Source organism: Leptonychotes weddellii, chromosome 6, assembly GCF_054177405.1.
Source record: "Leptonychotes weddellii isolate Sample4059 chromosome 6, ASM5417740v2, whole genome shotgun sequence".
Lineage (NCBI taxonomy): Eukaryota > Metazoa > Chordata > Mammalia > Carnivora > Phocidae > Leptonychotes > Leptonychotes weddellii.
The window spans coordinates 90854751-90874611 of NC_138374.1; the positions used below are offsets into that span (position 1 = coordinate 90854751).

The 19861-nt window shown below is 38.3% G+C and overlaps 1 protein-coding gene across 1 annotated transcript in view; it reads right to left on the reverse strand.

Moving 5' to 3' along the window:
* Positions 1 to 19861, reverse strand: part of SLC9C2 (solute carrier family 9 member C2 (putative)) — a 96271-nt gene that overhangs the window by 65656 nt on the left and 10754 nt on the right. Inside the window, exons 5-9 of the mRNA XM_081824622.1 lie at positions 13602 to 13718; positions 12135 to 12296; positions 7679 to 7778; positions 5205 to 5348; positions 2291 to 2459 (exon numbers count right to left, since the gene is read on the reverse strand). Of these exons, the coding sequence (XP_081680748.1) occupies positions 2291 to 2459; positions 5205 to 5348; positions 7679 to 7778; positions 12135 to 12296; positions 13602 to 13718 (692 nt within the window). The remainder of the gene's footprint in view (positions 1 to 2290; positions 2460 to 5204; positions 5349 to 7678; positions 7779 to 12134; positions 12297 to 13601; positions 13719 to 19861) is intronic.

A 19861-nucleotide genomic window follows, 5' to 3' on the forward strand; every position in this document is an offset into this window, starting at 1 on the left:
AATGGGAAGAAATTAGAGAGGGAGACAAACCATGAGAAACTCTTGACTCCGGGAAACAAACTGAGGGTTGCAGAAAGGGAGGTGGGTGAGGGGATGGGGTAACTGGGTGATGGGCAAAGGAGAGCACATGATATGATGAGCGCTGGGTGTTATACAAAACTAATGAATCATTGAACATTACATCAAAAACTAATGATGTATTATATGTTGGCTAATTGAATTTAAATTTTAAAAATAAAAATTAAAAAAAAGAACTGCTACATGAATTCCATAAAGTCACAAGATACAAAAACAACATATACAAATCTGTTGCACTTCTATACACCAATAATGAAGCAGCAGAAAGACAAATTATAGAATCAATCCCATTTACAATTGCACCAAAAACTCTAAGATACTTAGGAATAAACTTAGCCAAACAGGAGAAAGACCAGTACTCTGAAAACTATAAAACACTGATGAAAGAAATTGAAGAGGACACGAAGAAATGGAAAGATATTCCATGTTCATAGATTAGAAGAACAAATATTAACGTCTATACCACCCAAAGCCATTTACACATTTAATGCAATCCCTATCAAAGTAACACCAGCATTTTTCACAGAGCTAGAACAAACAATCCTAAAATTTGTATGGAACTACAAAAGACCCCAAATAGCCAAAGCAACCTTGAAAAAGAAAAGCAAAGCTGGAGGCATCACAATTCTGGAGTACAGGTTATATTACAAAGCTATAATGATCAAAACTAGCACAAAAATAGACACATAAATCAATAGAACACAATAGAAAACCCAGAAATGAACCCACAACTATAGGGTCAATTAATCTTTGGCAAAGCAGGAATGAATATTCCAGGGGAAAAGACAGTCTTTTCAACAGATAGTGTTGGGAAAACTGGACAGCAACATGCAAAAGAATGAAACTGGACCACCTTCTTATACCATACACAAAAATAACTTCAGAATGGATGAAAGACCTAAATATGAGACAGGAAACCACTAGAATCCTAGAGGAGAATATAGGCACTAACCTCTCTGACATCAGCCATAGCAACTTCTTTCTAGGTATGTCTCTGGAGGCAAAGAAAACAAAAGCAAAAATAAACAATTGGGACTTCATCAAAATAAAAAGCTTCTGCACAGGGAAGGAAGCAATCAACAAAACTAAAAGGCAGCCTATGTGGGAGGGATGGGGGAAGATATTTGCAAATGACATCTCTGATAAAGGGTTAGTATCCAAAATATATAAAGAATGTATACAACTCAACACCCCCAAAAAACAAATAATCCAAAAAATGGGTAAAAGACACGGATAGACATTTTTCCAAAGCACACATAGAGCTGGCCAATAGACACATGAAACGATGCTCCATACCACTAATTATCAGGGAAATACAAATCAAAACTATAATGAGGTATCACCTCACACCTGCCAGAATGGCTTTAAATCAAAAGCACCAGAAGTAACAGGTGTTGGTGAGGATATGGAAAGAGGAGAACCCTCCTGCACTGTTGGTGGGAAGGCAAACTGGTGCAGCCACTATGGAAAACAGTATGGAGTTTCCTCAAAAGGCTGAAAATAGACCTACCCTATGATCCAGCAATTGTACTACCAGGCATTTACCCAAAAAACACTAAAATACCAATTCAAAGGGATACATGGACCCCGATGTTTATAGCAGCATTATCTACAATAGCCAAACTATGGAAATAGCCCAAGTGTCCATCGATTGATAAATGGATGAAGAAGGTGTGGTGGGTACACACACACACATACACACATATAATGGAATATTCCTCAGCCATCAAAAAAGAATGAAATCTTGCCATTTGCAACAACATGGATAGAGCTAGAGAGTATAATGCTAAGTAAAGTAAGTCAGTCAGAGAAACATAAATACCATATGATTTCACTCATATGTGGAATTTAAAAAACAAAATGAACAAAGAGGCAGAAAAAAAGAGAGAGAGGGAGGCAAACCAAGAAACAGACTCTTACCTATAGAGAACAAACTGATGGTTACCAGAGGGGAGATGGGTGGGGGGATGGGTGAAATAGGTGATGGGGATTAAGGAGGGCACTTGATGTGATGATAACCGGGTATTGTATGTAAATATTGAATCACTAAATTGTACACCTGAAATTAATATTACACTGTATGTTAACTAACTGGAATTTAAATTAAAAAATTTTAAAAACGGTTAACTTTATTATTGGGTACTATGATAAGTACTACAAAATAAATAAAAATGAATAAGTATGAATAATTATGAGATACGATTTTTCCTACCAATTGCGGTGACTCTATTTTTTGTCCAGCCAGATTATGAATATCAGGAGCCAAGAGTAAGCTAAAAGCTCCTCTAATTCCAGACCACGCTATAACAATTCCCCATTTCCAATTATATTCATAATTCGCATGCATCAGGATGGGGCTCACTAAAACAATAGTAAGCAACCTGTGGCGAGAAAAAATTTTATTAATCACACCTGAGGTATCAATGTTATTCATGGCTGAATACTAAATTTCATGTAAAACTTTTTCAGGAAGGAGAAAATAATCAGTTTATTGACAAGTTGTTCAAACTTTCTGGAACAAACCAAATCTACTGTCTAAATTTTGCATATAATACTCAAATCTTGAAAAACAGTGCTAGAAGTTTTATACAAATATAAGGAATTATCATTAACCTTTTGGGCACTATTCGGATTTGGGTAGTAAATTTCTGAAAGAAAGTTCTTCAAATAACATTGACAAGCTCATCTATTCCAGAAATTAGGCCAAGAGGACATGCAGATGATGGCCAAAAAGTAAAATTATTGTAGGCACATTAATAAACTTGGCTTAACCAAATTTTTCTTGAGCTCCTGTGAGAATCACAAACTAAATGTCACATAAGTAACCTCAATTTGTGCGATCATTTTTCTTTTCTTTTCTTTTCTTTTTAGAGTGGGGAGGAACAGAAGGAGAGGGAGAAAGAAAATCTCAAGCAGGCTCCATGCCCAACACGGAGACTGACGCAAGGCTCGATCTCACAATCCTAAGATCATGACCCAGGCTTTCAAGAGTCAGAGGCTTAACTGATAGAGTCACCCAGGTGCCCCTCCTTTCTTTTTTCTTATTTGAGAATAGTTGACCCACAATGTTAACGATAGTTTCAGGTGTGCAACATATTGATTTGACAACTCTACTCTTTTTTTTTAGAGAGAGATTTTATTTATTTATTTGAGAGAGAGAGAAGGAGAGAGAGAACATGAGAGGGGGGAGGGTCAGAGGGAGAAGCAGACTCCCCGCCGAGCAGGGAGCCCGATGCGGGACTCGATCCAGGGACTCCAGGATCATGACCTGAGCTGAAGGCAGTCGCTTAACCAACTGAGCCACCCAGGCGCCCTCAACAACTCTACTCTTAATACTGTGCTCTCCACAAGTGTCTACAGATCATTTTTCTATAAGACCCTGTACCAAAAATTTAGAATCTATCTTTAGGGGATCTGCACCAAAAGAATATCAGTACTGTCCCTCAAATGAGATTTCAACAGAAATAAAATTGACATGCTCTTAGCCTCAAAAAATATATTGTGTATCAATTGTTCAGCTGGGAATTTCAAAAGACAATTAGAGAATTCCTATCATTGAGAAATCTGCATTTACGATCTGTAATGTATATAATTAATTTGAGCAAACTCCTCTGCTTTGCATTTAAGTCTTTTGCAAAATAATTCTTACCAACCTTTTCACCCTTACTAAATGATTTTTCTCTGAAATACCATTGAGTCCTGCCAAAATAGAACAACTCATATCATTTATTGATATCAACAACAGAAAGTCTGTTGTAGAAAAGGCTCTGGAGTCAGTATACCTGGGTTCAAATTGAGGCTGCTTTTCCTAACCATGTAAACTTAAGCAAGTTCTTTAACCTCTCTAAGCCTCAATTTCTTCACCTGTAAAGTGGAGATAGTAAGTGTACTTGCCTCAAAGGATTATTGTGAAGATTCGATTAAATGAGGCAACATTCACAGGACTTAGAATGATGTTTTGAATGTGGTCAGCACTCAATACATGTTAGCAATAATTTTTATGACCAGGCCTTAGTTTGGCTTCATCCTCTAAAATGTTTTTCTCAACAAGTCTCTTATGAAAAGCCCACCCATACTTTGAGGGCCCCTGAGGATGACTCCTTCCATTGAAGCCTCTCCTCTAAGGAGGTGACACCAACAGTTCACATAAGGTCTCTGGCACTCCCTAGCCATTTGACTTTGGGCAAGGTACTTTGCCTTTGTTGGCCAGTTTCTTCATCCGCGAAATTCTCATCTCCTAGTGTTGTTATGAAGATGAACATCTTGTAAAGGAAGCTCCCTTGGCCAGGTGTGTCCTCAGTGGAAGCGACACTGTAATGAATTCTTATCAAAAGACACAACTTCTACGAGTGGGCAATGGAGTTCGAGAGAAAACATGTTCATGGGGTCAGGTTTAAACCCCAATTCTGGGGACGCCTGGGTGGCTCAGCTGGTTAAGCATCTGCCTTTGGCTCAGGTCATGATCCCAGGGTCCTGGGATCAGGCCTGCATCGGGCTCCTGGCTCAGCGAGGAGCCTGCTTCTCCCTCTCCCTCTGTCCCTCCCCCTGCTCGTGTTCTCCCTCTCTCTCTCTCAAACAAATAAATAAAATCTTTTAAAAAATAATAAATAAACCCAATTCTGTCCTTCAAGTTGGGTAACTCTAGGCAAGTTTTTAACCTTCCTGGGCTTCATCTGTGAAATGATGCAGTTAACACCTACTTCATAGGGTTGTATTAGTATTAATGGCATAATGTACATGGTAGGTGCTTAATAAATGGCTTTATCATAGCTATGATGATAATAAAGGAGGATGAAAGTCAACAAAAACGTTAAGAGCCATTAATCTGCTCCATTGTTGCTCAAACTTTAACAAACATGTTGAAAAAGTTTCCTGGGTGGGCCCATGAATGTACATTTCTACCAAGCTCATGGGTCATGATGCTGATGCTGCTGTTCTTGCCCCTTCTCCTTTTCTAGATGAAACTTTGAAGAGTAAACAGACTTCCCCAATCACACAGTAAGCTATTGTCAGGTTTTTTGACTCCACGTCCAGAGCTCTTCTTGCTATAACCCACTGCCTCCCAATTCTAATTCTGGGCTTAAGAACCTAAGTCCAGTAAGCAAACTTTAAGATATAATTCCTACCTTACAAAATTCACTGTTGCAAATAAGATGAACATGAAAACCACAGTATGAAATCCTAAATACTTGGTTTCTCCACATCCAATTACAATGCCAAAGAAAGTATATATTAATTGTTGGTATACAGTTGAAAACATTATTAGGAACCTAGGATGAATGGAAAATAAATCACATTTTAAGCAATGGGTTTTTTAAATAGTTGCCTTTTCACAGAAAAGCATGTATCACATACCTATCATTCTTGTCTTAGCAGAGGTCCTTGCCTCCAGCACTGTTACAATCAACATTTAAAAAGAATTTTGTTGGAACTAAAATACACCCGGCTCCATATCCTCCAATACTCTCATCACACCATGCCCATGGGCTGCCTCTCATAGGAGAATAGCAAGAGCAAGGCAGGAAAATAAGTCTCTCCATCTCCTCCCCCGATTGGTGCTGTGGCAGTTTTGCTGAGCTTAGCTGGCATCATATCAAACTGTTGGGTGTGCCACAGCTAACCCCAGAATCACCTGGTTAACCTTGACTTTTCAACAGTTGACTGGAACACCTCACTGCCCTCTGCAGGATTTCTCCCTTCATGATTTGCTTGAAAGTCCCCTAACCTTGAAAGTCTCTCCTGTCTGCTTTCCCATCTACTGAATTCCTAAAAATCTCGTAAGGCTAACTCGAATCCTGTGTTCTTCATGAAACCATCCTAAGCACTCTCATTGGAAGTGATCCTCCTTTAAATCCCTGCAGTGCCAATTGTCTATACCACCATGGTTCGTTAAGCAGACAAGTGAATTAGAATCACCCGTATTGCTTTCTAAATATCTATACACCTGGCTCACCCCCAAAGAGTCTTACTGAGTAGACCAGAACACAGTGGTTAGGGCTCAGGGCTGTTCTGGTTCCATGTGGTAATACACCTGCACCCAGGCCGGGTTTGACTTCTACAAGCAGACTGCAAGTCCCACCTCCTCTTGGGCCCCTCCACTGGGACTTTCCCTTTCAGCTAACTAGGTGAGTGTGCCTGTTCCACAAACCAGCCTCCTTATAGGTGGGTCTCAAGATCTACATTTGGAAGGCAGCATTAGGAAACCTCATTTTGGCTTCAGAGGGAGGCCATGTTCTCTGAAACAGCACTACCCCAATCAAATAGATGGTCTGATTCTCTATCTGATTCCCATCTCCTGATTCATTAGATTCTGAACTCAGAGAAAGGAAGGGTTTGAGGTCCCCTGCTTAGTTTTCTGAAATTCAGAAATGATGGGATAACTGAGAATACTTTTTCAAATGTCTCCACAGGACCTAAAAAAAATGCCTTACATATAGTAGGATCCCAATAAATCTATAGGGATCCAGATTTACTAGTTTCTTAAATAAACATGCCCACCACTTAACTGTGAGTGCCTTCTGAGAAGGGGACTTATTTACATAGCCCCAAACCTGAGATACAACATCCAGGCCACAGTAGACATTAAGAAAGGATTGGTTGAATAGGTTCAAGAATAAACAATTAAATGAATAGAATGAGTAATATATAATGATGCTGACAGACATCATTATATATGCAACCAGCTCAGCATGACTGAGCTCGGGAAACTGTCCAAATTCAGACAAAAAGTATATATTCTATGAACTATTTATTCCCAAGCTTCTGGATTCTAAAAACCAGTTAAGTGTCATATTCATAGAGATACAAAATTAGAAGAGTTATTATAGGTGCCAATTTTTTTATTTTGCCAAGTGAAATTATTTTTTTTTTAAAGTACCATCTTCTATCACTGGGATTTCATAAAAGAAAGAACATTTTAAACACCAAAAAAGTAGACAGGCCATAATTTCAGAACAATGGATAGTCGTCTATGTTTAAAAAATGAATCTTCCTGGGAAAACTCAGGATTATGGCTTCTTGTTTTAACATTTGCTTTCATTTGATCTACACTGAGCTAGGACTTGTGAAGTAATTCTGAAACAATCCTGTAATTTAGCACAGCTCTCAGACAGAACCTATTTCATTTATCTGAGAAGACAAGCAAACGGTTTTCCCTCCATGTAGAGATATTTGTATGGCTCCCTGCATTACCAAATGTAAAGGGCAAGTTAAGAGTTTTGCTGGTGTGGCAACTTTCCGCTACTTTTCTTTTCCAGCTCTTCCCATATTAGGATACTGTCATTCATGGACGTCATGAAGGAAACAAAGGAATGAATTATTTTTTTTAATTTCTCACAATCCAAAGTAAATTTTTATCAAGAGTTATGTATAAAAAGATCACAGCCTCTGAGCCACATATACATTATTCATAACAAGAATATCAATCGATGTCAACAACTGTTGGTACCTTAAGTGCTTTCAAATATAACTGGTAATAAAATTCAGAATTAAAAGGTAGAAAAAAGTTATAAAAGGGGAGTCTTATGTGTCCAAGAAGGCAGAACCACTTAAGCACTAAACTTCTATGATATCTATACCAAGTACACAGTAGGAGACTTACTTAGTAATTATTAACTCAATCCTCGGTTTAAAGCTTAGGGAATCTAAATTCAGTCCTACAGTGACTAACGCAGTCATTCCCGACATTCCCAAAAATTCCACTGGGGAGGAAAAAATGAATAAAATTAGTTGAATTCAAATCTACACACTGAGGTACTTTATCTTGAGTGAAGAATTGGTGAGAGACTTAAGAGTCACATTTCTTGGAAAGTTGCTTCAAGGGATCGGCCTAATCCTATAGATCTGGGGTTGGCACACTTTCTCTGTAAAGGATCACAGAGTAAATATTTAGTCTTTGCAGGCCACACAGTCCATGTCACAACTACGCAACTCAGCTGTTGTAGCAAAAAAGCAGCCACAGAAAGCAGGCCAACAAACGCGTGTCTAGTAAATAATAGATAGACACTGATAGTTGAAGCGCTTTGGAGCAGGGCAGAGCTGGTTGCTCTGGGCATGTGACCTCCCTTTTCTCTATTAGCATCCCTGCATCTGTAAAATGGGTATAAAAGAATAATGCTCCACAGAGTTGTGTGGATTCAATTAAATAACATGAAAAGTGCTTGGCACACTTTTAAATCAACGAAGATATGATAGTCACTATTACTATGCCATTGTTTTTATACATTCACTTTACTGCTTAGTAAATTAATACTGTTTATTTGAATTTTATTTATTTTATTTTTTTTTATATTTTCACTCTTTTCAGTATTTATTTTATTATTCCTTTGGTTTATCTAATCACTTAAGTCCACTTTAGATTTAGTTTTACCTACTTATCTAACTGAATTTAATATAAATAACCAAGGAGAGTAAAACCAGGAGTGCTGGGAACTGGGATGATAGGGAAACTGTCTTTTGAAATCTTATTTCCACTTCCTTATAATTAGTATTACTGGATTTTAAAGCTCATCATAGTCTTTCTCAGTAATAGACAGTACTTAGAGACAACATCTGCTATGAGGAAACCAGTAAATAATTTCATTTTAAAACTGATGTCATCTTATTTAGTATAATCCCAATGTTATAGAATTACATGGTATAAAGGCATATATTAACATATGTATGTATGTTTATACGTATTTTTTTAAAGGCTGAGGACATATACCAAAATGTATCCATGGTCTAATTTATAACACAGGTATATAGGTGATTTTTTTTTCTTTTTGACTTTTCAGAATATTTCCAAAGTTCTACAATCAATATGTGTTACTTTTATAATTAGACAACATTTTTACAAAATTACAAAAGCTATTATATTCAATTGTATTTTAAATGTTCTGAAGGGGGATAAAGTCATGGACCATGTAATAAAGGAAGTAATTTTCATCTTTATAAAGCTGAATAGTTAAAAATAGGCTTGTACAGTTTTTCTAACTCAATGGAAAAAACCATCACAGAAAATTGATGCTGTAGACAAGTGGCTCTCTCAATCTTTGTCTCTCTCTTCCTCTCTCTGGTTTAGAAAAAGTGAAGGTCCTCCTAAGAGAATCAAAGGGCTTTTTTTTTTCTAAAAGCAATAGGATTTAAGACTGGATGTTTTCTAACTAAAATATATTCGGATAATGACGGAGGTTTGACATTTATTACCTAGACCAATGATGATAGTGAAGAGACAGTGGAGTGATCAGCGCTGGCACGGGGAGGAAGGGGAGGCATTGTTTATAGAGAGTTTTAAAACAATAAAACTAATGAAAAGTTGTCTGCTCTTTGTTATCTCCATTCCCCAGAAATTCTGAATAATGTCAATAAAATATTCCTCTTGCTTGTATAAGCACCTCTCTTGGTATACCTCTGGCCTACACTCTTATAAAACCCACCATGTCTCATGAATTATACATTGACTCTTCAAGGGCCTTTTGTCCCCTCAATCAAATTTTCTTCCATGGGCCGATATATTAATATTTCCAACTGTACTACCCGTCAACCAACAATGTTCCAGAAGCATTGTGTCCTTTGCGAGGCAATGTCTATGCCATTTTGTTTTGTTTTGTTTCATGAAAAAGAATGAATGTGCTGGTACAAGTGATTTCTTGAGGTCCAGGTTTCATGAATTGAACACAATTGAGACAAAAATGGGAAATTACTACATGCACTCAAAGAGGTGACACTCTAACTTCAATCAGATGCTCCCTGGGCTTAAGCCAGCTGATTGCACGTTCCTTAGTGAGGGAAGAAAACAAAATTAGATAACATGACAGAAATGTAACATTAGAGAAAGTGTGAATTAGAATTTTATCTATGTTTGGCAATGGAATTTCTGGCAATGGAACTTCTCCTGATAACATGTCTGTTACTGACTTCTGCTGTCAGGAACTTATTAAATATAAGAGTAAAGGACTGCCCAAAGTGGCTTGTTAATCCGTGAAGCAGAGGAAAATGCAATGGAGGAGAGAGAAGTACCCGTTTCTCTGCTGTAACAGAGTACCACAAACTATCTTAAACAGCATGAATTTATTGCCTCAGAGTTCTGGAGGCTCGAGGTCCAACATCAAGGCTCCCTCAGCAGTGATTCCTTCTGAGACTAAAAGGAAGGATTTACGCCAGACCTCCCAACCACTGACTGGAAGCATCGTCATCTTTTAGAAAGAAAGTGGAAAGGAACCGGGCGCCTGGGTGGCTCAGTTGGTTAAGCGACTGCCTTCGGCTCAGGTCATGATCCTGGAGTCCTGGGATCGAGCCCCGCATCGGGCTCCCTGCTCAGCAGGGAGTCTGCTTCTCCCTCTGACCCTCCCCCCCCTCATGTTCTCTCTATCTCATTCTCTCTCGCAAATAAATAAATAAAATTAAAAAATAAATAAATAAAAAATAAAGAGACCTTTAAAAAAAAAAAAAAGAAAGTGGAAAGGAACCAACATTTGTGGGCTGCCCTAACTTGAGTCCAGTGGTAGTAAATGTTTAAAACCAGCTCTCTGGAGGTTAAAAAAAAAAAATCCCTGATGGGCAGTGTCTGCCAATTTCCATGGCAGTAAATACTCCCAATAGGGCAAATTTCAAATGATGCCACCTGCACAGAGTTGTGAAGAGATGTGTGCAATCAGCTCTTACAAGGTGGTAAGCTCTATCTCCAACACATCCGCATAATCAAGTCACATAACACACATTATCTCATTAGTGCCAGCAATACCCCTATAAATTAGGTGTTACTGTATCACTTTCATAGATGAGGAAACTAAATAAAGCTTAGAGAGGATAAGTAATATTCCAAGGTCAACAAGCTAATAAATTGTGAAGTTGGGGTCTGAACTGAAACCTGCCTAACTCCAAAGTTCTTTGAGAATTAGTATCAGTTTATTCGACCAACATGTCTTAAATTACTTTCAGGCATATGGGAAGCACTGGGCCTGGGGGAACACAGAAAAGAGAATAAATAAAAACTTGAAGAGACAGCCTCCACCTCAAGGAACTCATGATCTAGTGGAAGAAATGGAAATAATTAATTTTTTGTTTAAAATCTTTTTCTTCACACATTTAAGGCATCCATAAAGGTTCACAGGGAGAAAAGGAAAGAAAGAAAGGAAAGAAAGAAAGAAAGAAGAAAGAAAGAAAGAAAGAAAGGAAGGAAGAAAGAAAGAAAAAAAGATGAAGGAAATGACCCTTCAGGGAACTTTTTCTGTAATTTTACTGATTCGGGTCAGTAAGCAACTCCTGAGTGGCATTTTATCTATAGAGGAAGCAGCACTTCTAGGTGACTGGAGAGGACAAGAGGAGCAATTAAGCTCTTGATATCTGAGGTCTTTCACAGATGGAAGTCACTCTACTGTGTGGCGTGAAAGCAGAAGCAGGATATGACCATTTCTATGCAGTTACTATGGCTCTTGGGGACTGACCACCTTACTAAGGCCAGTAAAAGACTTTAATTGCCCATCTCACTAGACTAAACCAGCAAATGATTACTGCAGGTCTGTCAGTGCTAGGTACTCTGACTCCTGCCATTATTCCACTCTTCCAGATCCAGGTACACCTGATTTCTCCCTCTCTTTTCCTGCCTCCTAGCTGCTGGTAATGGCTGCCATTCCTACAGTCTCCTCAGTCTGGTACCCACTGAGTGAAAGACAGCTGGGCTGGAAAGACCTCAGGAGCATCTTTACCAGCAATCTCATTTTAGAGATGGGTTGCTAAGGTCAGAACAGGAATCAGCACAGAGCTGCCAGTGATTTCCAGGGGATGGCCAGTGACTAAATGTAAGGTCAAAAGGTGGGGCTCGAAAAGAATAAGAGAGTAATTACATGGAGAAGAAATGCAAAGGGAAGGGACATTGGACTTGGAATTAAGGGGATGTTAAGAAAGACCAGGAAAGAGCTAGAAGTGGCAGAAGGATAATATGACAAGACGCACAAAGGGGCCACCACAAGGAGGAAGCAGTTGGGAGGAGGCAACTGGATTCAAGATCAATGAAAACCAAAAATACATAAAATTCACTTCGAGGACAGCATTTTTTGTATCTGTTTCTGCCTTACCAATGTAGAAGGTCATGTACACCATTGAAATGCAAAGAATGACACTAGTAAGTGTATTGCTAAAGAGGTCAGTCAATATAAACTGAATGATTCTTGCACACGAATATCCACATATTATGCTTCCCAGGATGTCCAAGGAGAGGCCCAAGATTACATGTAACTCTAGAAAAAAGAAAATAAGAAAAAAAAAAGAAGTTGAACTATAATTTTCATTTCTTTCATTGATGGCATTTGGGTCTATGCACTTCGGTTTGCTTTTGAGATTTTGAATGGGACCTTGTTCTTCAGCAAGTGGGGGTTCCCCATGAAAGCCTGGCAAAACAGAGACTCTGGGGATATTTTTTCCCTTAAAGTCTACAGTTTGAGATTCACTTATCCAGGGACAGCAGACTCCAACATCCTCAAAAGCCAGGCAGAGAGCATAAATGTGGAAAGTCTGTGACAAACGGGAGAGTGAATGTCTGACCAAAAGACATCCAAATTCGTATTTTTTACAAACTACGTTTGGGCCAAGCAAATCATGTCCAGGGTCGCCACCAACCTGCAGTCCATTTGTGACCCCTGCCCCCAGCCCAGGGGCATTTGGGAAATGGAGAAGAGAAATTTTCCGTAGTCCCAATAACTGGGGGCAACACTGGCAGTAATGAGCATGTGTCAGGCAATACCAAGGGCAGTCCTAAATAACAGACTGTCCCACCCCAAATGCCTCTAGCTCCCCACTGAGAAGCACTGCAATCCCCTTTTATCACCAACATTCTTTCTCCTTTCAGCACCTCTCTCCTCCTAAAACTATCACATAAACAGATCAGGAGGACACCTTTTCCCTGTTTATGCTGTGATTTCCCCGCCTCCTTTCTTTTCTACTAGAACCACTTCTGGAAACCTAGCAAAGCAACACGCTCCATACCCCCAGTGAACTTTAACCACACTAATCTATTATCACTCCCAGGGCCTGACTCTCCAGTACTCCTGGAAACATTCTGCCTTCACCCGCAGGCTTAAATTCAGGATCAAGTCAATTCTTAATATCCACTCACTGAGATCCAGATTGATCCAGGAAGGAAGTTACTCTTGTGTGCCTGTGTGTGTATGGGTGTGAAGGAAAGAGATGAAACCATTTCTTTAACATTCTTTCCCCCTTCCTGTCCAAGAAAACACACAGATGGTAATTATTTTCTTGTTAACTGATATTCTACTTTAATTGGTCCAAAAGTATAGAGAAAGCAGTAAAGTTAAGACATCTTGAATGTATTTTATTTTATTTTTACTTTTTTAAAGATTTTTTTATTTATTTAAGTAATCTGTACACCCAACATGGGGCTCAAACCCACGACCCTGAGATCAAGAGTCACATGCCCCTCTGACTGAAACTGCCAGGCGCCCTTTAATATATTTTAATTTCAGTGTGAATTGAAATGCATCATATAATAATGATTTTAGAAAATAAGACAAAAAAGATGCTCCTACCCGTAAACATGGAACTCTGGAGAAAGTTGCTCCGAAAAATTCCAAAACAAATGGATGTGAAGCCACAAATGATCATTGATTCTCCTCTTATGATATCAGTATACATTTTGGAAATGCCTGGAAAAGGAAATAAAAAATGTAATTTAATTTGGTACATGAAAATGATGCTCTTGCACAGGAAACACAAAAATAGAAGAGAACGAATATGTCAAACAAAAAAGAAAAAAGCCATGACTGGGGTGGGTCTGCGAGGCAACCCCAATCACCATTTTTTAATCTCTCCAATGACAAAGGAACAGGACAAGAACATTCTTTGAAGTATTCATGGCCTCAAATCACACTTGAGTTTTGGAATGAGACAGAACACTTCTCAGGACACAATATTTAGCTTGAATAAATATGAATAGACTCCACAAAAATCACATTTTAGAAATAAGTACAGGGTCGCCTAGATGGCTCAGTTGGTTGAGCGTCCAATCTTGATTTCAGCTCAGGTCGTGATCTCAGGGTTGTGAGATCAAGCACTGCATCAGGCTCCATGCTGGGTGTGGAGCTTACTTAAGATTCTCTCTCTCCCTCTCCCTCTGCCCTTTCTCCCCTCCCCTGGCACACGCACGTGCTTGCACACACACTCTTTCTCTCTCAAAAAATAAAAGGAAAAAAGAAAGAAGTACAAAGGATGACCCAGCAATTCTACTTATAGACATATGCCCAAGAGAATTGAAAACCTATGTCCACACAAAAATTTGTCCATGAATGTTCATAGCGGTATTATTCATAATAATGAATTGAATTACTCAGCCACAGAAAAGAATGAAGTACTGACTGTTACATGTTACAACATGGATGAACTTTGAAAACATTATACAGAGTGGAAGAAGCCAAACACAGAAAACATATTGTATGGTTTGATTTGTATGAAATGTCCAGAATGGGCAAATCCATAGACAGAAAATAGACTTGTGGTTGCCAGGGATTTGGGGGAATGGGGGTGTAAGAAATGACTGCTGGTAGGAGATTTCTTTGGGGGTAATTAAAAATGTTCTAAAATTAGATGGTGATGATGGTTGTATAACTCTGCAAATATAGACCCCTGAAATCTACAGTTTAAATTTTTTTAAATTTTTTCTTTTTAAGTAGGCTCCACACTCAATAATGGGGCTTGAACTCATGACCCCGAGATCAAGAGTCACATGCTCTACTGACTGAGCTATCCAGGGGCCACTGTACAGTTTAAAAGGATGAATTTTATGGTATGTGGATTATATTTCAATAAAGCTGTTATTAAAAATTAAATACAAAATCTTATTGGCACTTAACATTCACAAACAGGTAAGTGTAATGGAAAATATAATCAAATTAATTGCTTTGTGATATACAACTTATGAATAGGGTGATAGTGACTGGTACTTGCTCAACCAGTATCCATCCTCTGTTCTTGGTAACAATACTGGTTTTATCCAGGGTGGCAACGTGTCCAGTTAAATGACCACTTTTCCTCATAGCCTGGGCTTCTAAGAGTGTCCACTGAGATAAAAATAAGTGGAAGTTACCAAGTGGGATTTGGGGAAAATTTCTTGGAGGGAGAGGTGACTTGGTTGAAAGGAGCATCTCTTTGTCACTTGCCCTTCTTCCTCTTCTTACCTGAAATGTGGACGTGATGGCCAGAACTTTAGTAGCCAACTTGTGATCCTGAGAGTGGAAACCATACGCAAAGAATGGAGGAGCAGATAAACAAACCCCACAGGGCTTTAAATGTCATCTTTTAAAGTGATTTTAAAATAAGAAAAAAGTCATATTTCCCCATATGTTTACCAATTACAGTGCTTCCCATTGCTTTGTGTAGATCCAAATTTCCATTTGATACGTTTCTCTCTGCCTGACTTCCTTTAACATTTTTTTTTTATAGTGCAGGTCCGCTGGTGATAAGTTCTTTCAACTTCAATATGTTTAAGAAAGTTTTATTTAACCTTTGCTTTTGAAAGATAGTTTCACTGAGAATTTTAAGCTTTTCTTTTAGTACTTTAACAATGTCGCTCCACCATCTTTTGGCTTACATTGTTTCTGAAAAGAAGTCATTAGTTTTGTTCCTCTGCATATAATGTGTCTCTTTTTCTCCCTCTGGCTGCCTTTAAGATATTCCCCTTATCATTGCTTTTTAGGAACTTGATTTTTATGTGCCATGATGCAGTTTTCCGCTTCTTGGGCTCATGGTATGTTGAGCTTCTTGAAATCTGTGGTTGTAAAATCTTCATCAAATTTAGAAATTTTTCATTCATTATTTCTTCAAATATTTTTTTCTTTCTTCCTCTCTGTCTCCTCTCTTTTGGGGACTTGTATATTAAGCCACTTGAAGTTGTCCCACAGTGGCTCACTGATGTTCTGTTCACTTATCTTAGTCTTTCTCTCCATGTGCTTCATTTTGGATAGTTTCTATTGCTGCATCTTTAAGTTCCCTAATACTTTCTTTTGCAGTATCTAATCTACTTCCATCAGTGGAATTTTTGCCTTAGCTATTGTTTTTCATCTCTAGAAATTTGATTTAGGTCTCTTTTATATCTACCATATATGTCCAGTGATATGCTGATAAATCACTTCTACAAAATTAAAACAAAAACAAAACAATCTCATTTGTAGCATTTGCAAATTCCACACATAAACACTCCCACCATAGCCAATTTGAAGCTACTAATGGTTTAACAACTGGCTTGCAAAATTCCTGATTATTTAACAATGTGCTCTCATAAGCTGATAGGAGTAAGTTCTAACCCAACCTTAATCTTTCCTCTAATTTTTTGAACATACAGAGTTACAATAACTGCTTTAATATTTTTGTCTGATAATTCTACCATCTGCCTCATAACTCAATCTACTTATTATTTTTGTACACTTTATGGGTCATATTTTCCTGCTTCTTGGATATCACCAAGAAGATATGACGGGCAGTTGGCCCGTGACTTGGACCCATGTGATTAGAGGCCCTTCAGCCACTCTCCTGTGCTTGGAATGTGAGTTTCACTTGCCTTTCCTGCTCCCAGAGGCTGCTCCAAGGACATAGCCTTAAGATAGTGATGTGGTGTTCAGAACACCTACACAGTGTATGTGACTGGACCCAGGTAATGCCTCTACATAAACTTTCCAGATTTGGTGAGCAGGTACAGGGATGCTTTCATCTTGCTGCTGCCCAAGATAAGCCTTGTATGTAAGTCTTTTGCTTATAAAAGCTGCCACCTACCAACCTGCAGTGACCTGCCTCTTGCTTTAGTTTCTCCCTGCCCTCCATGTATGGGGGTCAGTTTCAAATCACACCCAGGAAACTCCCAGGAGGGTTGCTAACCAATCTTCAGCTTACTACCTGTTGCTAGCTTTGACCATGACAGAAGGCACAAAACTACTGGTTAAACAGGTGTAGAAACTATTAGCACATTTGATTTAGTTGGTCAAGAAATCCTTTCATCCTTTCCTCAAATTCAGTGAGTCAACCAGGAACAGGTAAAATACGAGGTCTGAAGTATGAAGCATTTTTTTTTTTTTTAAAGATTTTGTTTATTTTAGAGAGAGAAAGAGCGAGAGAGAGCATGAGCAGAAGAGGGAGAGGAAGAGGAAGAAGGAGGCTCCCTGCTCAGCCCTGATGCAGGGCTGGATCCCAGGACCCTGGGATCATGACCTGAGCCGAAGGCAGATGCTTAACTGACAGAGCCACCCAGGTGCCCCAGTATGAAGCTTTGACTTTGACTTATAGTTGTGTTTAATGGCAAAATACCACAAGAATTACTTCCCTATTCTTTATTGGCTTAATGTAGAACTAACTTATATTCTCTAATTCATTGTAAAATTTGGAAAAAGAAAGAATAAAACAAAAACCATGTACAATTTCACGACTCAGATACAACCTTAATGTTGAGGTCTTTTTCTAAGCTTATAAACTTTTTCCTCAATTGAGATCATACTAAAACTTTGTATTTTATTCCTTTATAAGGACCCTATTCCAGATTTGTTTTAAAGTAAAAATTGTTTGAGCCCAGTGCATTCTTTTCAAACAGGTAATAAATAGACAATTTCCTTTTCACTTGTGTGTGAACACCCACCACTTTTTTCAGTGGGTCAGGCCATTGAGACTGCAGGGTTTACAGTGCACAAGGGCACCACATCAAAAGAAGCACTATTCACATTATAGAAACTGTAGTTTTGTATATTATGATAATTTTAGGCATGTGGCAAAAAAATATCTTTCCTTTAAAAATTAATGTATTATGACAGTTAGAAATAAACTGTTTTGAAGAAAGGACCATTTATCTTATTCACACATACAGCCAAAATGGTGACTCTGTGAATACCATAAATAAGAGTGATATCCCTGCTAAAAATGAGTAAAATTTATTAAGAAAAAATGTTATTGGATCCAGAATCCACATACCACCTTGAGCATTATTGACATAAAGAAAATATCAACTAAGAGCTAAATAGCTTCACTAGTTTTCTTTTAAAGAAATAGAAAACTTTTTATTATATTTCCTTTTTGAAAAAAAATTTAATATAGCAACTGCAATAAATAATGTTTATAGCCACTTACAGTCAAGAGATTTCAGGAAAAGGAGCAGGAAAAAAATGAGGTGCATAAAACAACTGGCAAATACAAATGGCTAAATGAGAAAGGCAGATGAAGGAAAATTAGGAAAAATAACTTGTACTTAAAAAAGAGAGAGAGAAATAAAAGAGGACAGGATCAGACTCTTTGAGAAAGATGACAATTTAGGATATCACTACCAAAAGTGTCTTAAAACTTACATTTTCCCAAATGCAAGTATAAATGGGTCTAAAGGGGTGCCTGGGTGGCTCAGTTGTTAAGCATCTGCCTTCGGATCAGGTCATGGTCCCAGGGTCCTGGGATCAAGCCCTGGCATCGGGTTCCCTGCTCATCCGGAAGCCTGCTTCTCCCTCTCCCACTCCCCCTGCTTATGTTCCCTCTCTCTCTGTGTCTCTCTCTGTCAAATAAATAAATAAAATCTTAAATAAATAAATAAATGGGTGTAAAATTGGAAATCCCACTTGCAGGCAAGGTTGGAGGTTTCCCATTCCAATCATAAGGCAATATATTCCACTAAATATAAATACGTTAAAATTGGTTAGAAAAATATTTCCGAGTCAAAAACAGAAACCATAGCATCTAATCATTTCATGTTTTTACTGCTGTGTTAATAAAACATGACAACAGGGGGATATTTCAGAGTGAAATCATCTTTTACCAAATAAGACGGGAAGTACTGCAAGACCCGAAACCCTCTTGGGAATAAGCTATTATTGAACATGTTTGCCCAACTATGTTCTGACCCATTTCTTTTAAATAAACTACACCCCCTTCCACTACCTGCTTAAGGTTAGCTAGACCAAAAGGGAGGCAGTTCTTCTTCTTCTTCTTCCCCCTCCCCCTTCCCTTCCCCCTCCCTGTCCCCTTCCTTCCCTTCTCCTTCTTCTTCTTCTTCTTCTTTCTTCCTCCTCCTCCTCCTCCTCCTCCTCTTCTTCTTCTTCTTCTTCTAGTGTATATATTTTAAAAATTTTTGTGTGTTTTTTTTTATCTTTTTTTAATTTAAATTTTACTTATTAACATGCAGTGCAATATTGGTTTCAGGAGTAGAATTCAGTGATTCATCACTTACCTACAGCACTCAGTGCTCATCACAAGTACCCTCCTTAATACCCTTCACCCATCTAGCCCATTCCCCCCACCCAACTCCCTCCAGCACCCCTCAGTTTGTTCTATATTGTTAAGTGTCTCTTATGGTTTATTTCCCTCTATCCTTCCCCCCCCAATTCCCATATATTCATGTTTTCTTTCTTAAATTCCACATATGAGTGAGATCATACTATATTTGTCTTTCTCTGACTGACTTATTTCACTTAGCATAATACACTCTAGCTCCATCACGTTGTTGCAAATGGCAAGATTTCATTCTTTTTGATGGCTGAGTAATATTCCATTGTGTATATATACTACATTTTCTTTATCCATTCATCAGTCAGTGGACATTTGGGCTCTCTCCATAGTTTGGCTATTGTTGATAGTGCTGCTATAAACATCAGGGTGTGTGTACCCTTTCAAACCAGCATTTTTATATCCTTTGGATAAATACCTAGTAGTACAATTGCTGCGTCTAGGGTATTTCTATTTTCAGCCTTTTGAGGAACCTCCATACTGTTTTCCAGAGTGGCTGCACCAGTTTGCATTCCCACCAACAGTGTAAGAGGGTTCCCCTTTCTCC